Raw genomic sequence first — 22,902 nt, 5'->3', positions numbered from 1 at the left:
GTCGCGCATTATGCCCCTCTCTGCCGCCCAACGTCTCTGGCACATTTGCATCTGTGGCTGCATGCGCAGTCGCGCGGTAAAACAGTATAAAGAGATGAAGCGAGCACTGGAGCGGCAGTCTTGCGGCTCACTCTGAAGATGGCTGAACGTTACACAGCCGAAATATTAGAAGAAGGAGGAGATTTCTTGCGGCTGCATACCCGAAACTTAATGGAACAGTCTTTGCGCCACCAAAACCTGAAGAGTCACATGAGCCGCATCGGTTGGCCGTGTCTGAGGCCTTCCCCTTGTGAGCCCCTAATCAGGATTGGTTGTGTGAAGCTACTATTATACAGCACCCAGGATGTCACGCTGTGCTGGAGACATATGACCACCTCGACAGTAGTTTCTGGCTGTGCCATATGATGGAGGACAGCTGTAAGAAAAGAATTATCAATTCGATCAAATGTCTGGTGATACATGTTCATAGGACATGACATGACGCGCTACCCCAAGTCGCACTGCCAAAAGACGTGTAAAGTCCTTCATGTTGCTATTTAGCAGGATTAAGGGATGATGGTGTCTGATGTGTGGACCCCTGTGGGGTTTGTGAATAGTGAAAATGATGCCCTCTAGAAAGGCATCAGGAACTCTACCATGGGGAATATCAGTTCTCCACAGATAAAAGTCCATGTGGGCACTAAGAAATATCAGAAAGCACAATAAAATTTGAGAGGAATGCCATCAAGGCCTGGTGACTTTTTAGCTGCTCCTGCTCAGATAGCATCGAGAAATTTGTCTTCAGTTACTGGTACCCCGAACTGGAATGCCATGTCCTCTGGTATTGTTCCAAACATGAGCCGAGAGACTTCTTCACAGACAGCTGGTGAATGATGGTTGTTAGCATGCAACCTAGCATAATTGGAGTGCAGGGAGTGTCCAGTGCCACATTGAGTGTTATGTTGCCTGCCTTAGTCATCACTGATGGTGCGAATCAGGACCCGGCACTGTCGTTGCCTGTCTGCTAAAAGGTGGTATGTCAACAGAGCTTCCGAAGTCACAGTCACAAGTGCAGGCTCATATCATCATCATCTCTTCGAAGTGGCAGCTCATGAGGGCTGTGGTCTGTACTTTGGTGTGGTTCACCATTGTACATCATTCAGGTAAAAACGGCATCCTAGGAAAAGTCTCTCAACACTTGGTAATAAAAGTCCAAGGATTGCCTCCTCCAAGCTGCCAAGTCCCTGACATGCAACATCATGGCCTGGCAGAGGGCAGGTTTTGCACTGGACAGCCACCACGACATAGTAGATGGGTAAGCAGCATGGTGTCAGTGACACAAATCCCATGTCACCTTGATAAGCTGCTGACAGTCAGGTAAATGCCAGTAGGGCCACATTTAACTTCCAAAGACCCCTTCCATGGTGCATCCTCTGGCAGTCGAGGGTGACAGTACGACATATGCTACATGGTTGGAGAAAGTGACAGTCGGGTTCCTTCCTGCAGCAAGTTCGAAATAGTGATCACGGTGACTAAATAATGTGCAGTGCAGTGCATGAAATCACGGCAGTCATCATGAACATTTTCCTATGTGTCCACAAGGTGGAGACAGTGGATGGAAATGCAGCATCTACTGAACTTGGGAACCCCTTCTTTTCTGTAACAGTTATGAAACGCTTGTCAAAAAGCTTTGCAACACTGGCCATACATGTTACCAACATATCATTTGCCCATAATGCTGTCTGCTCCTCTTCATAGCAGATTCTACCAGTCTTCGGGTTCACTACCTCCCATAGTGTTTTTGTCATATGACATGATTATCTTTCCTTTGTAATACATTTGTTTTGATGTCCATAGTACTGTTTTAAATATTTTGCAGTATGTCTTGCAGTCAGCTATAGCATCAATATTAGAGATATTTCTGACTGACAGGTACAGTTTCCTTTTTGTTTTACAAGATACTTTTATTCCTTGGGTAATGCATGGCATTTTTGCGCTCTCTCTCTCTCTCTCTCTTGCTGTGTGTGTGTGTGTGTGTGTGTGTGTGTGTGTGTCAACTGCCATTTATATTAATCTGGTTTTATTGTTTTGATTATAAGAAATTATATTTTAAAAGCCTAAATTGCAGGACAGTATTCTCTAAAAAAAAACATCCACTAAAAGTTTATACCAAGTTTTCAAAATCAGAACTTATGATTGTTATGGATGGAGTTGGGGCAGGGATTGAGGGAGACATTGTAAATTCTTAGAAATTAAGCAGTTGGAGAGTGTCCTAAGAAAATCAATTTTGGGTATACTGACTACTGACTACCCTCTTGAACTCAGATTTAGTAGATTTTAAAATGTAAGACAACACACACCATCAGCTGTCTATATTTCCAAATTTATTTGATTTTTGCTAGCACTTTTGGTGTTACACTACACCATCTTCAGGCCCCCTTGACTGATGTGTATTGTCCGCATCACAAGGCCAGAATCATGCTAGAGAGGTTTGAGGAATAGGAAGATGAACTCATGTTGATGTCTTGGCCACCAAATTGGCATAGTCTGACCCTGGTGGCCAAACCACCTGCCTATGATTTACTGGGTTCTACAAGTGGACCAAAATGCTATTAATGAGGTTGTCGTGACAGTGTTTTGGCTCAGGAATTACGTGTAACGGATAATGATCACTTAAATTTTGAAATGTTTAGTACAAAATTCATACGCTGTGAGCAAATAAGGCTTGTAGCTTTTTATTTCAATATAAATCCAGCAGATAATGTTGTGAATCAGTATTTTATCATATGACAGCTCATGCAAAATTACTTTTAACACTTGTCTCTGACCTCATGTAGACACTTTCTGCTTCAGTTTACTCGTTTTTTTTATTTCTGTTCGTCTGAACTTTATAAATTTGATGTTTCTTTTTACTTTATCACTACATGAGATACTTTTGTCCACCATAGATGATAAAATGTGTATTTATTGACACCTTCAGTGACATTGTGTTCTCTCTCTGCATTAGTTATTATTTCTATATTGTTCCCCTTAAACACACATTTCATTTTTTTTCTCATTATATGCAGAATAATTACACCTTCCGCTTATCCTGTTTTAATTATTATGTCTCTACATAGCTTAAGCTACTAATTACTTGATACCAAATTTTAAACTAGTTTCAACCTAAATTAGGCTGCTGTTTTCTTGTACAAATTAAAGTTAAATGATGATTGTATACTTTTCTGGCACCTTTTCATATAGCCCACACACAAATAAGGTGCTACATGCACCAAGCAGCTCATTATTCAAACTTGCATTTTTCATGAGAATACACGCAAACTTTCAAACCTACAGTTACCTTTTCTCATGATGTAGAAATCTAAAAGGTGTGAGTAGTTAAAGTGGAATGACTAGATAAAAGGGGAAGGGCTAAGAAGGAGTGAAGAATAAGGAGAGGAGGCACAGCATTTGGAAAGAAGGAAATAAATACTCAGCCAAAATAGCACCCAGAAGTGCAGGTGATTGAGTGGGCAGAGGAAGGAGTAGCGTAGAGAAAGACTTCTAAGAAAATAGCATGCACAATCAACATCTGTAGAGGTGAAAAGTAAAAAGATATCTACGTAGATACTATAAATATAATTAATGTGAGAGGGAGTAAGAAGCATCTAATTAATGACAGGAAGGAGTTTTTTTGCTGGTGGGGGGGGGGGGGGGTGGAGGGAGGAGGGGGAGGGGCAGGAGAAATACTGAGAATGGATGCACAGGGAACTGTACTGGAAAACACACAGAGTAAGCTTGAGGACTAAGTGATGTGGAGGCTGAGTATTAGAATGTGCGTAATTTTTTCTAATTTATGAATAACTTGCAATCTGTCTTAAAATTTTGTTCTTTTCTTTGCTCATCATGGTACTGTCATTGTCCCGACCTCTCCCTTTCACTATTTTTCCTGATACTTCTCAAACTGAATTTTCATATGTTATTTAATTTCTGCTTCTATCCCACATACCGGTAGTAATTTCTGAATTTTTAATAGTATGATTGTTTGTGTATCTATGTTTAAGATAAGGAAGAGAGATAGTGAACATAGTTATGTGTAAATTGCTGAATGCATGTAACATATCATGTAAATTGTCAGCATGTTGCCAAATGTGCCATTGAGAACCTGTACTGTAATTGTAAAACTGATTTCATATCATAGTGAGTGGTCTGATCCACAGAACATGCAACTAACTCACTAACATCCACAACTTGTACTGGTTCTTCCTTGATGACCTTATCACTTAGATTTTATCCCTGCCTTGTTGTTCATATGGTCATTCCTCCTTGTAATATACGTACATACAACGTTCATACCTTTTCTCATTCTCTTTCCTTCTCTCAATTTTTCTCATTTTCGTACTCTCCATTTCTTCCATATTTTGTTATTTAAGCATATGTAATATCATATTTTGTATTGTAATTGACATTTGTATGTTTATTTGAATAATTTCTTTTAGTGTTCATGTCATTATTTAAAATTAAAATAGTGTTCTGTTAGTTTAGTTTTTCTGGAAGGAAGGGGGCGAAAAATCACGGCAATGTTATGAAATTACAAATTTATTTCTGTCACTCTTCATTCACAGGACACACTACACAATTTACAAACTCAGTGAATGGAAATCATTAATTAAATGGAATACAGAAGAGAAAGACTAATTTTATTTTGTAAATACTTTACAAAAAAAAAATGCTTTATGCAACTGCTTACACACTGTGAGGAACTATGAGCACAACTTCAAATTAAATAAATACAGCACATAGACAGCAAACTGTTTAAATAATCAAACACATGCAAATTATGTCAGAATTCTAACACACAATGCTACCATGACAGAAAGTGTAGTGACTTACTATTTAGCACAAATCATGAGAATGTGATTTATTTAAAGGATGACAGTCATGTTGACAATAGTTAATGAAGTTTATGTAATGATATTTTTTTGTGTTGCAGTCAAACACTTTTTCTTATGAAAATACATTTCTGCTTATGATACTACTTGTGTAAGATACTACTGTGACTCAGTAGAGTAGCAGTTTCAGAACCTGGGAGTATCCTGTCAACTAATGTGTGGTTGTCCATTTCAACGTGTCCATGAAATTGTGAACAAAAACTCCAGAGTCCTTTGCATCATGCATGAGGCTTAGAATTGCGTTTTTCACTTTCATTCCATATTAAGAATTTTTTACAAACATTCAGTTCTCATACAACGCAATACTCAAGTCACACAAGTCATCCTTTAACACCCTTAGTTCCTTTGACTCCTTTAACCTGTTGAAAGAGACGTAGTCTTTACTGAGTTAAGAAATACTTTTAGTAATACCAAAGCAACTGCAAAGCACAGCTAAAATAGTCTTTACAAAAAGTTAAAGAAAAAAAAATGTGTGCATCATCAGAACAAATTTATACTTACACTTAAGTGTTCTTTTTCTCTTGCACCTGTCACCGCACATACAGCTCTTGTATGAATACCTTCAACTGGTAGACACTTACAGTCCTGAGTGAGTTCAACATTAGTAAGTGAATCAGCAATGTGCTGAGCAACAAACTTCTTAGCCTGTTTCAGGTTATTCTTGTTGAAAACAGTGCCGCTTGTCTGAAATAAAAGTTAATGTATTATCAATTTTTCTCTATATTTAAAGAATCATTGTTATAACACATTGTGTGAACATTACATCCTATCATGTTGATGTTTATTCAAAGCATAGTGGGAGTAAGAAAATACAAACAAAAAGATATCTAAATATAACTTATTTAAAAGTTACAATTCTTTTATTAAATATGTGAATTGGATAAAAAATCAATTACCGCTAATGCAATTTGGCTGCATGCTGTTTCTGGGATTTTCAATGCTGCCTTTGCACTGCCACTGACTTCTGTTACCTGTCGTTTCTTTCCTTCCTGATTATAGTATGCATGATTGGCATCAAAGCCTGAAAGAGTGAAACAGAAGCGTGCACAAATATATGCAAATGTTGTTATTAAAAGAAAATAATAATAATAATAAATCTCAAAAATTTAAATCAATTATTCAGTTAATTCATAATAGAGTTACTAACCCACAATGTGTTTATTTTGAACGTTATCAACATTTGTGACTAGATGGAGGACAATTCCAGGACTACCAATTGAATCCTTCAGTTTCAGTGCTTTCACTGGCAGCTGTAACTTTAAAATATAAGATGAGTATACTTAATTTTTTAACTAAAAACAATAGGTCATGCAATAAATTAGAAATTACTTACATGTTTCAAAAGTGTTGTAGTTTCGCAGGATGTGTCCAGAACATAGATAATTGATTTTGCAGCACCTGGCCTAAATGGATAGTCCAAAATGGTCTCTGCAGTTGTGATGAAATGGAATGCTTGATCTATAAATTCATCCAGCCAGTCTAAAGTATCAATGAAGCTTTCTAATGGAATTGGTCCAAGAACTTTCCGTTCTCCAAACTCAATGTTCTTTTGTTTCCCATCATAACTAAATTTGCCACCAGCACTTGTGTAGAGGTGTGGATATTCTTGACCTGGTGCTCCATACCCAATTAATGAAATCCAGACATCGCTAAAAGACAAATCATTGCGTTGTTAATTCACTGTAACTGTTGTTACTTAATTCAGAAAAAAATATTAAAATCCAATTCAGAAAAATTACTAATATCTCTAACCTGATTCCTCTGCTGCCCAATTCCTGTGTGAGTTGAGAGACTATGGGGCTCACAAAATCTTTCACAGTTTCAGCATTTCCAGTCACTTGTTCCAGTACAATAAGTATATCTGCCGACTTCTGAGGAACTTTGACAGAGAATGACTGCCCAATATCAATAGCCGCATCTCCATTTGCAGAACAGTGAACTGAATAACAAAATGAAAATTGATTATGCAAATATATTTGTAATACAACAGAATTTGAACATACCCCTCCCTTCACACACACACACACACACACACACACACACACACACACACACACACACATATTCTCAAAAGTTGGAATTAATTGAAAATTCAATTAAATAATGCCTGTTTGGTATACAAATGGAAAAGTACAGGGTATATGCAGAGCATTTTGCAGAATGGGTTAACAGTGATGGCCCAAAAACCCTGCAAGCACTGTTTCCTATGGAAAACATCTCTCTTATTCCAGATACAAATCAGAATGCAGGGGTCTCATCCCATTCAGAATTCTCCCAGGATTGCAGTCACACATCACATATACAAAGGTATAAATCCTCATTCTAATTTAGGCATATGGAACTGATGACTAGTTCCAGCTATAATCAAGCTATGAGCTATTCCAAATAGAGGTTCTTACTTCACAGAAACATACACATACACACCAATAATATTTAATGAAAAATAAAACTGCTTTTTACTCTGAGATTGAAATCCATATCTCTGAGTTTTACCCAGCTAATGACCTGTCCATATTAATTTTATGGCGTAATTCAACATCTTAATTTCTCACATTCAATTTCTCTTATTACTCCAAATTTGATTGGTATCTCACATAACACATACTGATTGTTATACCAGATACCATCTTGTTTCAATTTTCCACTATTGAGGGAAACTGTAAAATTTTATGGGAGACATATGTTGTACTCGCATAAATACCGTAATTTTCACATTAAGTTGCAGAGCATTGATTTTATAACTAGAAAAAGAATTCAGTGTGAGAGTAGGTCATTTATCTGACACTTAAAATTGTGTCCACTGTGCATTCTTTCCCTCCATTCTGCCTCACATTTCTGATCACATAGTTGCTTCATTAGTTTGTATTCACACTGCTCCCTGCATTTCCCATATTTTTAGTCTTTGTTCCGGTTTTTTCACTCACTCACAAGGCAGTCTCTTCTGTTCCAGACTCTCTCTCAGTATTGGGAACACCACCCATGAGTAAATGTATGACCTTTACTGTCTTCTGAGCCCATGACTTCATTTATGCTTGTTGAGTATGCTTCACAACGAATCTTCACGTATAACAAAACTCCTGAAGCCAGTTTATGAAAAAAATGGTTTATTCATAACTAGTTTTCCCCCACAGCATCAAATATTTATCTGGTGCTATTTTCCTAATGCTTGTATTGACATTACAGAAAAATTACATATATCCATTCTATTTCTACAATAGTAATTGGGACAATAGAGTGCAATCTGTTTTCCTTAGCCGCAATGGCAAAAAACTGTTCTATGCCTTTCATAACTGTTTTTGTGCCATTCCACCTTCTAGGAAACATGAACATGAGATAGCATGAGAATTAATGGAATGACATTAACTTAAGTATCTTGATTCCATTAGTTTTGGCTGCATCTCTAAGCTCCTACCACTTTAGCTAAGATGCGGAGCAATTCATGTAGCAGTCTTTTACTCCAGAGATTCTTTATTATGAATGCTTCACCTCAAGTAGACATCGTACTCCCCACACATAGTCAGTAATATTACAGATATACACCGATGAGCCAAAACATTATGACCACTGCCCACAATAAGGTTGTATGCTGCCTGGTGGTTCTGAGGGCACCTGACATGGTAAGAGAAGTACCGTGTGATCAAAAAGTCAGTATAAATTTGAAAACTGAATAAATCATGGAATAAATGTAGATAGAGAGGTACAAATTGACACACATGCTTGGAATGACGTGGGGTTTTATTAGAACGAAAAAAACACAAAACTTCAAAAAATTTCCTACATATGGCATTTCATCTGATCAGAATAGCAATAATTAGCATAACAAAGGAAGACAAAGTAAAGATGATGTTCTTTACAGGAAATCCTCAATATGTCCACCATCATTCCTCAACAATAACTGTAGTCAAGGAATAATGTGAACAGCACTGTAAAGCATATCCAGAGTTATGGTGAGGCATTGGCGTCGGATGTTGTCTTTCAGCATCCCTAGAGATGTCGGTCGATCTCAATACACTTGCAACTTCAGGTAACCCCAAAGCCAATAATCGCACGGACTGAGGTCTGTGGACCTGGGAGGCCAAGCATGACGAAATTGGCGGCTGAGCACACGATCATCACCAAACGACGTGCACAAGAGATCTTGCACATGTCTAGCAACATGGGGTGGAGCGCCATCCTGCATAAACATTGTATGTTCCAGCAGGTGTTTATCAGCCAGGCTGGAGATGGTGCGATTCTGTAACATATCGGCGTACCTCTCACCCATCACGGTAGCAGTTACAAAACCAGAATTACGCATTTCCTCAAAGAAAAAAGGCCCAATAACGATAGATGTGACAAATCCAACGCACACCGTGACTTTCTCATCGTGCAATGGAGTTTCCACGACAGTTCTAGGATTTTCGGTAGCCCAAATTCTTCAGTTGTGGGTGTTGACAGACCCTCGGAGCTTTGTTGGTCCACAACACGTTACTCAACCAATCGTCATCTTCTGCCATCTTTTGAAACACCCACACAGTTCATGATGCCGATGGATTTTGTACAGATAGCATCGGAGGGTATGCCTCAGTGCCAACCAAACAGTAGTGTATGGAATGCTGGGGCGATGTGTGACTGCACAGTCTGCATTTCTTCCTGAACTGTCTCAGCAGCATTACACCTTGTGCTCGGTCGGCCACTACGGTGTCTATTGTCTGAACAACTCATGGCTTCGGACTTCGAAATCATTCTTGCCACAGCTGCATTTGTCAATTGACCTTTAACCATTCGAATCCCCTTCCTATGGTGATAGGATCATAATGCTGAACTAGCACATTCCCCATTCTGATAATACAGCTTCACTGAAAGCGCCTTTTCAGGTAACGTCAACATGCTGGTGCATCTGATTCTCTCTCTCATTACAGCTCATTTTATACATGATTGTCATGCGCAGTCACTGGCGTTTTGCTGTCCAACATCATCTGTCAGGCATTTTGTGAACTTTTGTTCTAATAAAACCCCATGTCATTCCAAGCATGTGTGTCAGTTTTTACCTCTCTATCTACAGTATTCTGTGGTTTATTAAGTTTTCAAATTTATACTGAGTTTTTGATCACCCGATATATTGTCAGAGCAGAGATGAATGGGGAATCATTCTAGTGATAATAAGGGTCACAAAACTGGAAATCTGCCTATTTAGTGACTTTGACATAAGCCAGATTGTTGTGGCCAGTATATGGAGCGAGCATCTCAGAAATAGCAAAGCAGGTTGCCTGTTCGAGTGCTACTGTCACGAGCATCTATAGAAAGTGGTTGAAGAATGCTGAAACCATGAGCAGGTGACAGGAATTTGGACATCCATACGTCATCAGAGAACATAGGGATAGGAGGGTTACCTGCTCTCTAAAACAGGATAGGCAGCAATCTGTCATAGATATGATGGCAGAGTACAATGCTGGCAGAGGCACAAGGGTTCTGGACCACACTGTTCAGTGCACAGTGTTGAATGTTGTCTTCTGCAGCAGAGCTCACTTATATGTTACCATGCTGACCCAAAAACATTGGCAATTATGATTACAAAGGGCACAGTCTCATTGAGATTGGTCCACAGATCATTGGAATCATGTCACCTGGTCAGATGAATCCCACTTATGGTTAAACAAGGTTGATGGTCATGGCCATCCAGGCGAACGGTTGCTCAGAGCATGCAGTATGCCATGCACGAAAGCATGTGGGGATATTATTATGTTGTTGGCAAATATTCATCTGGGCTTCCATGGGACCTGTGGTAGTATTTGAAGGCACCATGACAGCTGTGGACTACATGAACATTATTAGGGTCCACCTGCATCCCATAATGCTTTAGGTCTTCCCCACCAGCAATGGCGTCTTCCAATAGGAGAATTGTCCGTGTTACAAAACCAGAGTCGTGTTGCAATGGATTGATGAGCATGATAGTGATATCTCATTGATGTCTTGGCCATCAAATTTGGCTTATCTGAATCCGATGAAACCCAACTGGGACACCATCGAGTGCCAGCTCCCCACCCACAAACCAGCCACCTGTAAATTACATGATGTGTATGACCTGTGCATAGGCATGTCATGCCAAAAACCCCTGGTAACCTATTGAGTACTTGCCATATCCATGGCACGCAGAATCTCTGCTGAATTGCATTCCACAGGTTGACCAACATGCTCTTACGTAAGTTGTCATAATGTTTTGGTTCATCAGTGTATTACCATTGATGTCACTTGTTAATTCTGTCATGGTATTGATGCAAACCTAACTATCACTGCAAATTACTAACTACAACTAATCACCGTAGGAGGTAAGTAAAGGGAAGCTTGGCAGAGTGCACTCATTCAGTCATAAATATTAACAACAGAGTGCCTTAGAAACAAATTAAATTAGTGTTATGATATTATATTTAAAACTTACCACAGTGTGTTGGCACTGATACAAACACATTTTCAACACTGCAAGCTTTTACATATGCGGCTGCAGTCCTACAAGCAGCTAATTCCTTTTCTTCTTTTGTAGTTGCCTCATGTGCTATGTGATTGCAAGCTTCCAGATAAGGAGCTGGATCCACGAAGAGAGAGCATGGGCTGTAATAAATCAGAAAGATAGTGTTCATGTAATACAATACTCAGAAATTTGAGATGGAATTACAACGCTGGAATGAGTAGCAGAAAAACATAAGTTTTAAAGCTAAACTAAAATTTCCTGCTTCTTGTTTATGTGGCTATTGACTGCTCAACTTCTCCTTTCTATGTTAGGCAGTTCTCACTTCATTTGGTGAATGACTGAATCAGAAAGATACTTTAATCTAGGGCCTAGTACAACAATGGAAAATCCCTGTTGGAAAAAAACAGTACAATAATAGAAAATCCTAGTTGGAATAAACAATGGAGTGCATAAAAGAAGGCGGATATTGAAATATGAAGAATGGCAGCATTAATGGCACATGTTTGTTTAAGCCACAGGAGGGCATCACAGATATAATACAAAACCTGAATTAGCCGATGCAGAAAATTACGGCGCAGTGCTAACTATCCCATGAAGCCCTACTTACAAAGTTTCAAGATGCAGCATTTCATGAGGGTTCTAGGAATATACCATATCTCCAACATATCACTCACATAAGGATCACAATGACAGAGTTAGCCTAATCTCAGTGCTCACGGAGGCATTTAGGCAATTCCTTCTCATTCTTCATTTTTTAATGGAACAAGATTCAGCCTTAATAAGTGGCACAGTAGGAATTACTCTTTGCTATGCAATTTACAGTGGTTTGCAAAATACAGATGTAGATGAAGAAACATTGTTCCTGTACCAGTAACATGCATTTACTCCATACGTAAGGTAATGAGCATAAAACATATGCAAAGAGCTAAAATTATGTAACATAAATTATCTAATGTCATGCAAAATAAGAACACACAAAGAAATTCCGGACGCATAATAATAATAATAATAATAATAATAATAATAATAATCAGTGCTGTCAACCATTCAATATCCACTGTCAGATAACAGCCTTCTATAGAATTTTCGACATATTACTGTCAACTATGTTGCTCCTCTATGTTTCCTAATGTCATCTACCCATTTTCCATTACATCATTGTCTCATTCCTTTCTCTATTTCATGGAATCCAACAAAGAACATCCTTGGTCTGCCTATCACCTATTTGCCTAGCTATGTGCAACCCATTTCCATTCTGTTTTCATTAGTCATAATTATGTCTTCTGCTCTGTTCCTGACCGATTTGTTTGTTTTCCTGTGCCTCCTAGTAATTCCCAATATTAATCTCTTGACTGATTGTTTAGCAGTTCCCAGGTTTTGAATTATTTTTAGATCAAAAATCCATGTCTCACTTGTATCAGCCGAAACTGGTAGCATAAACCAATTGCGAGCTTACCTTTCCAGACACATCAGCTTTTTTTAATCTCATTCAAACTGTCAAAAGCACTACAGTCCATATTTAATCTTCTGTTTATTTCTTTTGCTGTTCATCCAGTCACTGTCTTCAATTGCCCTAAATCTATTAGTCTTGTCCCTCCTTCACATTAAAATCTCCTATTATCTTGTAGTGGGTTTTGCTTTCACTTATTAGCTTTCAAAATTTTTATAGAGGTCATCTACTGTGCCAGCTGAATATGAGCATTGTGGTACATAAACGTGAATGATATCAGTGGAATATCTTTTCTGCCTTTAAAACCAGTTTTGCTATAATTTCTCACATTTTTCAATATCTGTAATATTATTTTTAATTTTTTGTTTTAAATAAAGTACAACTATGCTCTGTTTATCTGAAGCAAAGCACATGATTTGATTTCATTCTGTTCATTCTCTGTTTTATTACTGCACTTCCAATAATCCCACTACATCTCATTTCATCTTAGCTCCCCTTCTAATTCTACCAACCTCTATTCTTGTTACAATACACTGCCCCTAAATAAAAATGGTATAATCAGTTTGTTTTTTGACAGATTTTTTTAATTCATGCTGTTTTATCATACAGCACACATTGTACAACTGATACTAGATAGGTCAAAATGATGATACAGTTATATTTAGTATCATAAAAAAACAAATGAGAGTAAGTAGGTAGATATTCCCACAATATAAGTTTATCATTTACTGTTTAAAGACAAATCACAATAAGGCTACAGTAATACAAAGTTTTGCCAAAATAAGAAGGTAAATTAAAATTACACACATATTCTTACTATATAATTGTTTAAGTAACATTTATTATTACACATTTAGAAATTATTTCACATATCCAAGATTTGTATAGCAGGGCACTGGTGCCAAAGTAGTTGGACATGGTCCATGGTATCACAGCAAATTGCAAGTGACTGCAGGGCCTTTGACAACCCTCCCCATTGTACACTAACCTGCCAGGGCCTGCAGTTTTGCAGGACCTATGTCGACTGCTAAACAACAGCAGAAATGTGCTCACAGCACTCTCAGCCCAGATCTGACTGCTGCTAAATATCTGAGATTTGAATGAACAAAACCAGTGCTGACCACATGCTAGCAAATTGCTATAGCCTACAGTCAACATTTTCCTTTGGCAGTCAGTCATCGTGTCACCCATAATAAATTTGGCCAGGAAGACTGCAGACTTGGCTCATCATAAGTGGGGCAGTGCTGGTTTGTGAGAAGCCATTCATATTTCTTCTTAAAGGAATTCATAAAGATTGTTACTTTGTGAGCATTTGGATTGTCTTTAGGAGCTACCCTGATTAGTTCCCTACCATCCTTATTGAACATGTAAACTTGGGCATGTCATGAGTAGATGTGTCTATCTGTTGCTTTATTCTAACATTTGTGCAATAAGTCAAGTACAAATTGTACAGATGACTCTAAAGAGTTGATGTTGTTCCTGTCACAAATGATGGTGCAGAACATGTTCCCCATGTCTGATGGATAGCTGCCACAAATAATGGTTTGTGCTCTTGTTCCAACAGACATGCATGGGTTTCAAATTTAAGATATCTATAAATATTAATTCACATTCTCACTATCAGGAACTGTATATGCTGTTTCGTATTTTCTAATGAGCCAGATACTAGTGATGAAAATCTTTTTCCTTGTATCAAAACTAAAAACAAATTTGGAGCACATATGTCACTGTAATGTTAAAATTTAGAACCCTCCATAACAGAAGCATCTCAGATAAATTTTTCTGTTTAGTATCAGTGACTTTTTGTAGCCTTTTTCTGTTGAAGATAATTCAGTACCTGTAACTGAATATTTTTAAAGATTTCTCTTACGTCCTGCAGCAGTTGTTATAAGAGGCCACCACTTACACAAACATTAGTTAGCCCATTAAGTATTTTTTTATTAAATATTGCAAGTTGTAAAAGATTTACATACCTCAAAAGACTGGCCTTTGAAAACACCTCCTCACATTCTTCAATTTTAATGTTATGTGCATGATGATCAACACCATCCACATCAGCACACTGAGTATTGACTTTCCATGCATTTCCAAATTCATTTGCTTGTTTAGCGACCTGAAAAAGGTTTTATTGAATTTAAAAGATAATATTTCAAAGTAACATTTCCAAAGCACATTTGTATATATTTTTACATTGTTACAACCAATAAGGCTAGAGCTAATTGCATAAATTTATTTTCATTTAGATTGAAATAATATATAAATTGTATAAGAAGGATTAAAAAAAAAAAAAGAAATATACAAGAAATTTTAAGTGCTGTATTTTCCAAATTGTCACCTGCGAGCAGAAGGGAGATCATTTCATTTGTTCATGTATAAAATTGGTGCTTTCCTTTTAGACATCCAAAATCAGTAAATGATAAAGTTTTGTTGTATCATATCTAAGACCACAAGTAAAAAATGGGACTGCCAAAATATTTTTTTCGGTGGAGTATGTTTCAGAGAAGATGAATTCTGATATATTTTCTTATAAATTCCTTTACAATTTCTTATAAAGTGACTACAAATCATATCTTCAGTTGTTTTCTTTTTTTCAAGATTTTTGAGAGCACAGTGAACTAAGACAGATCAGTTATTTGTTGATTACTATTTTTGTATACTGTGCCAATATGAAATATTTGAAATCATCAAGAATAAACCAGAGGCATTGATTAAACTGAAAGACAGTCAAAAACAACAGGAGATCCATTATTCGCAACTCATCTTAGATCTTTAGACAATATATTGATATTAATTTATTTTATCTTTCAGAGAAGCAGATCCAAATTTTCTGGTGAATGTCAGCATATGTAGTTGCAATTGACAAAGCTTGTTTAGAAGATACTGAAATATGTATGTACACACATATTGAGTCATCATCAAGTTTTGCATGCAGCAGTGGAGAAACAAACAACATTTTTTGACAAATGACAGATAGCAGGTGCCAAGAGGGCTGAGCATTTGGCATTGACTGCATGATGTTGCAAAGGTGCCACAGTGAGAGAATATCAATATTTATAGAAGCATGGGGAATCAATGCACTGTTTCCATAACTGTGGAAAGCAGGAAGGACTAATAGTTGATGTGACAACTGAGTTTGATCATTTGTTCGCACCAACAGATGCAGCACTGGAGAACTGCTGTCTACCCAACACAACAACGGTCACTCTGACACGAGCTCTAGCATAACAATGTACCACAAATGCATGACAGTTATTCCCGCAGATGCTTGTATCACCTAAAACTAATGAAAGCTCAGCAGTAAAACAGTTTGTCCAGTTGCAATGACTATGTGAATTGGATAGTTCATAACTGGAAAAAATGTCTGTTGCATAATAGTTAAAATCCACTCCACTCTGCTGTGTCTTTAGCAACACTACAAATTTATCGTATTGTTGCCCTTGGATACAACTGATAATGTTTCTGTTTTTTAATAGGACTATCACCTTTTAAGATGAGAAATCACCTAGGCATCGCTACATTCATCATATCTGAGTCCTATTGAGTAACTGTGATTGCCTGAAATAACAACTTGAATCAGTTAATACTGCTATCACTTTAATATTGAATGGGAAACTGTGCCATCTCCATGGTCTTGTTATCCCAGGTCTGACACTTGGTAATCACCTCATATTTTTCTGGGGTGTAAAAGTCTGGAATGGCTGCACTCAGTCTTGAGACATGAGAAACTGTGCAATAAAATATGTAGCAAAATTTATGTGCCAGCCCCTGAAGAGATATCAAGTAATAAGGTTTGCAATTGCTGGAAGACACATGACATTTTTATTTTGACCAAGAATGCTGTATTGCATGCAACACGGTTGGCAACAGCATACCACTGATACTGACATATAACAGTGGCATATCACATTCAAATATGTAGGTGATCATAAAACAATGATCATATGGGCTGTTTACTCTCAAATATCCTACTCTCAAATACAGAGACAATACGGTGAAAAGATATTTCATATTCAATTAAAAATTCAGCATTTTGTAAAATGGATGGAAAATCTCCCCAGCAGGTTGAAATATATGAGAGATAATCCTGAAAGTAATTTGTCTTGATGAATCCTGGCAACAATGTAATGTGACTGACATTTTGTATATACATCAGAAAAAGGTAGTTTTTCAGCAAAGAATATAAATCATTTCACTTTCTTGTAAGTTGTTTATTAGTAGTGACAGATGCTGAAGATTAACAGAACTAAAATTGCAAACATTTGTGACATCATGATTACCAAATCTGTAAAGAGTATGTGTAAGAGGCAATGAGTGAGGCAATGCTTCATAAATAGGTGTGAATGATAATTTCTGGGTTTGAAAATACTTATAATCAAGATCAAAATGGGTGCTAATTAGAAGTGAGTGAGGAACTGATGAAAATTACTGATGATGTTATTAGGAAAATATAAGTTTTTCTTGTCCTCCCGTAATGGCAACAAAGTGAAAGAAACTGTCAACAGCTGGTTATCATCTCACACAGCAAATTTCCATAAGGAGCATATAAAAAAGTGGTTTTATTGTGTGCTACTATGAGTGGCTCAGAACTGGAGGCAACTGTGAAAAATCATGGTAGGAGATGAGAAATATTTGGATGTGCAATAAAGAATATTCTTTTGTCTACTAAATCCTCTCCAAAGAGAAACATTTTGCTGTTCTGAAATATAAGTGCTGAAGGTTTTGCCAAGCTTCAAATCAGAATAAAAAATGTAGTAAACAAGTAAAAACCAAATTTGTTTATGAATCTTAATTCCACTTGACAAATGGAACTCAAAGAAATACAATATTGTTACCATTTATATTTTATCTTACTTGTCCATCTGGTTTGGTGAAGTCATCCCATGGCTCATTATTAATTGTTCCAAGTAATCCTCTTGTCTTTCCAAAATAGAATCCATTTATTTCAAATGTACAAAGTTCAATACTTGTTTCACAGGTAACTTTCACACCAGCTTTGTTTTGAATACCGACTCTGTTATATTCTCTCCAAGCATGGAAATCTCCTTCATCTGCAGGGTATTCTGTAGGTCTTCCATTAACCAATAGCTGTAAAAAAAATCAGCAGTAAGTGATGCTCCTGGAAGTATTTTCTATGTGTTTATCAAAAAGCAACTGCATTTTGACAAATACCAAGAATTAAAAAAACAAAAAACAAGAAACAAAAAAAAAACAGTAATGGGTTATTTACGTCCTCTGCCTGAACACAAGTCAGATGTAACACTGTTTACACTTTTGATTAGTATATTTTATGTCTGTCTTTCTCTTTTTACCACTTTTGTAGTCAAAGGTTAGCACTGCTGCCTTTGCTGCAGAAGGACAGGGGTTCAAATCAGTACCTCCTCAGAATTTTTTCTAAGGCTGGGAGGTCTGGAATAGGGTCCATAGGGACTCATAAGACCAATTGAGGAGCTGCTTGCATAAAGAAGCAGCAGCATCAGCACAATTCACGTGGCAATAACGAATGGAGAGATTAGCGACATGCTTATCACTTGCCCCACAATCACAGATCACCCCTCAGACTGCGTTATAGGCAGCAGTTGGCCAGGTCTAAGACTAATCTATGAGTTGTGTTAACATTTTTTATGTTAATTTCTCCTTTTTCATTTATGTTTTGTTAAAAATTGTTTACCATGGCATATGATTTGTAAACCATGTAATGCCCAGTTTAAAAGAATTCTAATTGATAATATATAAATTTAACCTTGATACACCATAGAGATATGAATGATTATTAATAGCAGTATAACTTAAAGTATAAAGTATGTAAAACATGTAGAATACTTGAGCAACATTATTAAATGGCTTTGCTTACCGACTTATCTGATGCCAACTCATATGTTGTTGCATGATCACTAACAATAATCGATTTGAGTGATCCACCTTCAATATTAGCAATTATTGTGAAGTTTCCATCCTGTGCATCTTGGGCCAAAATGTATGAACATATTCCTTTGAATGTTAGATGTCGACGATCAAATGTGAAGAAGTGATGCGAATTCAGTAGAATGGCTGTTGCTGCAAAATAAAATGAATAACATGAAAGTGGTTATAATCAAAATTAAAAGGTAAATTGTAAAGAAACTGACACCCCACATTAATGAATGTTATAGTTGTTGGAGGATATGAGCTACCTAAACTGGTCAAGAAGATTCTTTTCTTTTCATTTTCTAATGAAAAATCTTAAAGTGCCAAATTTGTCATGTACAGACAGTCAGAATCATAACCTTGTAACTCCCTCAGATATTTCATCAAACATAACAAAATAGAAATGGTGCTACAAACAGTGTTTCTCTTACCATCATATGGTGGTATCAGTTTATCAATATCTAATGAAGGTCTGTAAGAAGCAATGAGTTCACTTAAACATGGCACTCCATTTGAAACAAGGTAGATAAATGGACTGAAACGAACTGAAAATACTCTTGGTAACTGTATGAAAGATGGCAGTGCTGCTGGAATCTGAAAGAAAGAAACATACAATTCTTAAACAGTTTCAATATTTGTTACATGTGTTATTATTGAGGTTTAATCTATCAGACATTAAAATAAGATTTCTATTTGAGGACACAGAAAATTATCTACAAAATACTGCTTGACATTTATTTATTTATTATTGATTTATGAGGGTTGTTTGAAAAGTCCTCAGAATCACCACCAGAGGTCAGCACTAGCGCAACGAATTGTTCACGTGATATTCATCGGACTGTTTCCTGCAAACATGTACCATGTCAGTGCTCTTGGAAGAGAGCTGTGGCATTGATGTTGCTCCGTTGCTGTTCCCGCGTAGTGATTTGCAAAGATGGAAAAATTCGAGATTTGAGCAGTGATTAAGTACTTCACTATGAAAGGTATGAAAGCAAAGGACATTCATGCCGCTTTCCAGAATGCACTCAGGGACTCTGCGCCTTTATATCCAACTGTTGCCAAGTGGACAAATGAATTTGAATTTGGCAAGGAGAGCTTACATGATGATCCGCGCAGTAATCGGCCAAGATGTGTCACTACTCCAGAAATCATTGCAAAAGCACACAAAATGGTCATGGAGGATCGCTGATTGAAAATGTGTGAAATTGCTCACATTTGCCAGATGTCATCTGAAAGGGTATATGACATTTTAACTGAAGAATTAGAAATGAAAAAAATATCTGAAAGATGAGTGCCATGATTCATGACATGCTCCCGCACACAGGCTGTCGCCATGGCAAAATTACACGAACTAAGGTACGACGTGTTGCTACACCCGCCTTATTCACCTGATATGGGTCCGTCAGATTTCCATCTCTTCCAAAAACAGAAAATTTTTCTTGGTGGATGAAGATTCACTTCAAACATAGAATTGATAGCTGGAGTTGACAATTATTTTGCAGGCCAGGAGGAAAGGCACTAGAACATCGTTGGACCAAGTGTATTAATCTACAAGGAGACTACATTGAAAAATAAAAAAAAAAGTGATGTACCTTTTTTCTATTCTGTTCTTAGAACTTTTTAAACCACCCTTGTACATATTTTACCCATGATTAAAAATTTTTTGCGCTCATTTTTTGTGAACCTATTGTTGGGAATGTTACAATTATGTCAGAAAAAAAGGTTTCAGTGTTCAAAAAGATTAATCCTGAAGCCATTCATAATGCAGTGGAGAGGATAATGAAATTAGCAAAATAACAGTCATGTGAACTGATGAAGGAAAAATAAGAGATGCAGTAATGGGACAGAATTTGTGCTGAGGGAGACACAATTTTGAAGATGAAACATATCAAGAACGATGAAATGTAACATGGGAAATGGAAAATGGGAGTTGAGAAAAAGAAGCTTCTGAAGGTGTAACAAATCAAATTAGTAGCATTATGAGGACATAAAATGAATTTAAGATGTTTCAGTGACATCTATCATAATCATAATCATCATATGGGACAAAAACTTATCACTAGGACATGATGACACCACTTATAAGTAAGTAGAGAGTGGGAAGCTTCTTACATAGATAGATTATGGAAACTACTGACTGGAAGACAGTGGTACACCCACTGTCATGCCAACAAAACAGGAATGATGATGATTTCACCAGTGCCATGTTTTAGAATCTCCATATCTTTTGCCAGCATTTGTGGCCAGTTTAGCTGGCCTCTCTGTATCCAGTGCCCAATTCCATGAAAAGCCCAGTATGTACTCTTAGGTTCCTTTTAAGGTTGTTGCTTCTTTTATTGTGAAATCCCAATAAGAAACAATCTGAGACAAGAAACTGAGTTTCTTGGAACCTGATTTTGTTACAGATTTCCAAGCTCTGTTATACATTGCAAACTTATCTAGTTCTGACTGTTCTAAGTGGCAATCAAGAAGTTTTTTGTGTGAGGTCCACCATGAAAAACTACAAAGTTGCATACTAATCTGAACTTCCAAATATTATACTAATTAGAACTTTGAAATATTAAGCTGACATATATTTCAACCATCCTTCTGGCAGTGTCTGGAAGACAGGACATGGAATGTGTTTTCTTGAAGTGATTCCATCTAAAATCATTTATAAAGTTGATAATTATTTCTTGGTGGTCTTCTTAGATATTACACAAAGGTTTTATAGAGTAGTCATAAAGGCAAACCCATAATATGGCAAAGAGTCTAATTAGATATCTTCAACTGTAGCTCACAACTGCTTTATTCTTGAATTAAATGCTCAGAATGTGGAAAATGTATTCAAACTGCAAAAACGAGCCATCAGAATAAAAAGGGTCCACTGCATTGAGCTGTTCAAAAAATGGGGTATTCTGACATTTCCAAGTGAATGTGTATCCCAAACTGCAGTTTTTTATATATAAATTGAGCAATATGCAGCAAACAGCAGCATACATGATCATGAAACCGGATATTAGTGACTGAGTGTACCTAGTTAGAATGAACTGAGTAAAAACCCAAACCACTATTTTTTTCCGAGGGTTCAAGGTATAAAAAATGCCAAAAGAGATGAAAAACATTAAGGAACTCTTTAAATTTAAAACATATCTTAAGGAATATTTATGAAAAAATAGTTTTTACTTCATGCAACATAAAATTACTATACATAAATAAGCAGGTTGCCCAATTACAAAGTAGACAAAGAGAATGGAGTATGCTTGCAAGCAACACAATACATTGTAGTTTAATCCATGCAATACAAAACCAAGGTGTCTTATCGGAGGAGTCTTACGATTCATTTCTCTTGTTTGAAGCAGGCTCTTCTGCCTTATGTAATGCAGTGAAAAAAGGTGTATGTATATATCTGCATTATGAATTACATATACCCTGTTTTTTCAACTACGTACCTCTATTATAAATGATGTGTGTGCATGCCCACATAAGTGCATGCATATGTGTGTGTGTGTGTGTGTGTGTGTGTGTGTGTGTGTAATGATGACAAAGCAATTTCTCTATGGATGAATGAGTAAATAAAGAGAAAAATTAAAAAAATTAAAAAATGTTAATAGGACTTGTTTTCTTAGTTTATGTAGCAGTTGTAAATGTTCATGAGAATATACTTACATTGAAGTCATACAGATCCTTTGTATGTTCACCACCAGTAATTTCACTGACTACGAAATCAATTAGGGATTCTACCGCGTCAACAGCCTTCTCAAAAATTACTTTTAGCTCTTTCTCTGTATCTGCATCTTTGTTTGTTGAAACCTGTAGATCACATTATAAATGATTAAAATTAAACTAATAGGTTTCTGATTGCAATATTTTAGGTTCAAAATCAAATAAATTGCAAACAATATGTTCCATATGTAGATTAAGAAAGAAATGTAAAATTACCTTTTCAATATATTTTTCGATGGCTTCCAGGAGATCATGAATTTCTGGTGTTAGTGTTGATTGTTTAAGTTCACTCACGATATCTTGCACGAATACAAGTAGTTCTTGAGGTACAACTAGATTCTGAAGTTGTTCCACTGTCTGGAAGATAGATTAAGTTTCATATTGCATTAATTTGTTATGACATTGAAGTTAAATGAGTATTCAAAATTTTTGCAGACTGCATGAAAGAGGTACATTTAATATTAAGTACTGCATGATTAACAATT

General features: G+C 36.7%; 1 protein-coding gene across 4 annotated transcripts in view; it reads right to left on the bottom strand.

Moving 5' to 3' along the window:
- Positions 1-4,541: 4,541 nt before the first annotated feature.
- The window catches only part of LOC126299565 (apolipophorins), a 108,544-nt gene continuing 90,183 nt past the window's right edge, over positions 4,542-22,902 (bottom strand). For 2 of the 4 annotated variants that reach the window (XM_049991563.1, XM_049991562.1), the window contains exons 43-55: positions 22,634-22,774; positions 22,361-22,504; positions 19,144-19,306; positions 18,660-18,862; positions 17,660-17,893; positions 14,782-14,921; positions 11,329-11,498; positions 6,663-6,849; positions 6,244-6,559; positions 6,058-6,166; positions 5,807-5,931; positions 5,412-5,594; positions 4,542-5,269 (exon numbers count right to left, since the gene is read on the bottom strand). In XM_049991563.1, the coding sequence (XP_049847520.1) occupies positions 5,231-5,269; positions 5,412-5,594; positions 5,807-5,931; positions 6,058-6,166; positions 6,244-6,559; positions 6,663-6,849; positions 11,329-11,498; positions 14,782-14,921; positions 17,660-17,893; positions 18,660-18,862; positions 19,144-19,306; positions 22,361-22,504; positions 22,634-22,774 (2,154 nt within the window). In that variant the 3' untranslated portion in view covers positions 4,542-5,230. The remainder of the gene's footprint in view (positions 5,270-5,411; positions 5,595-5,806; positions 5,932-6,057; positions 6,167-6,243; positions 6,560-6,662; positions 6,850-11,328; positions 11,499-14,781; positions 14,922-17,659; positions 17,894-18,659; positions 18,863-19,143; positions 19,307-22,360; positions 22,505-22,633; positions 22,775-22,902) is intronic. The other 2 variants (XM_049991564.1, XM_049991565.1) reach the window with 1 other exon arrangement.

This window comes from Schistocerca gregaria, chromosome X (genome assembly GCF_023897955.1).
Source record: "Schistocerca gregaria isolate iqSchGreg1 chromosome X, iqSchGreg1.2, whole genome shotgun sequence".
Classification (NCBI taxonomy): Eukaryota; Metazoa; Arthropoda; class Insecta; order Orthoptera; family Acrididae; genus Schistocerca; species Schistocerca gregaria.
Note: the sequence above shows the minus strand (reverse complement) of the source record. Positions and strands in the feature narration are given on the sequence as shown.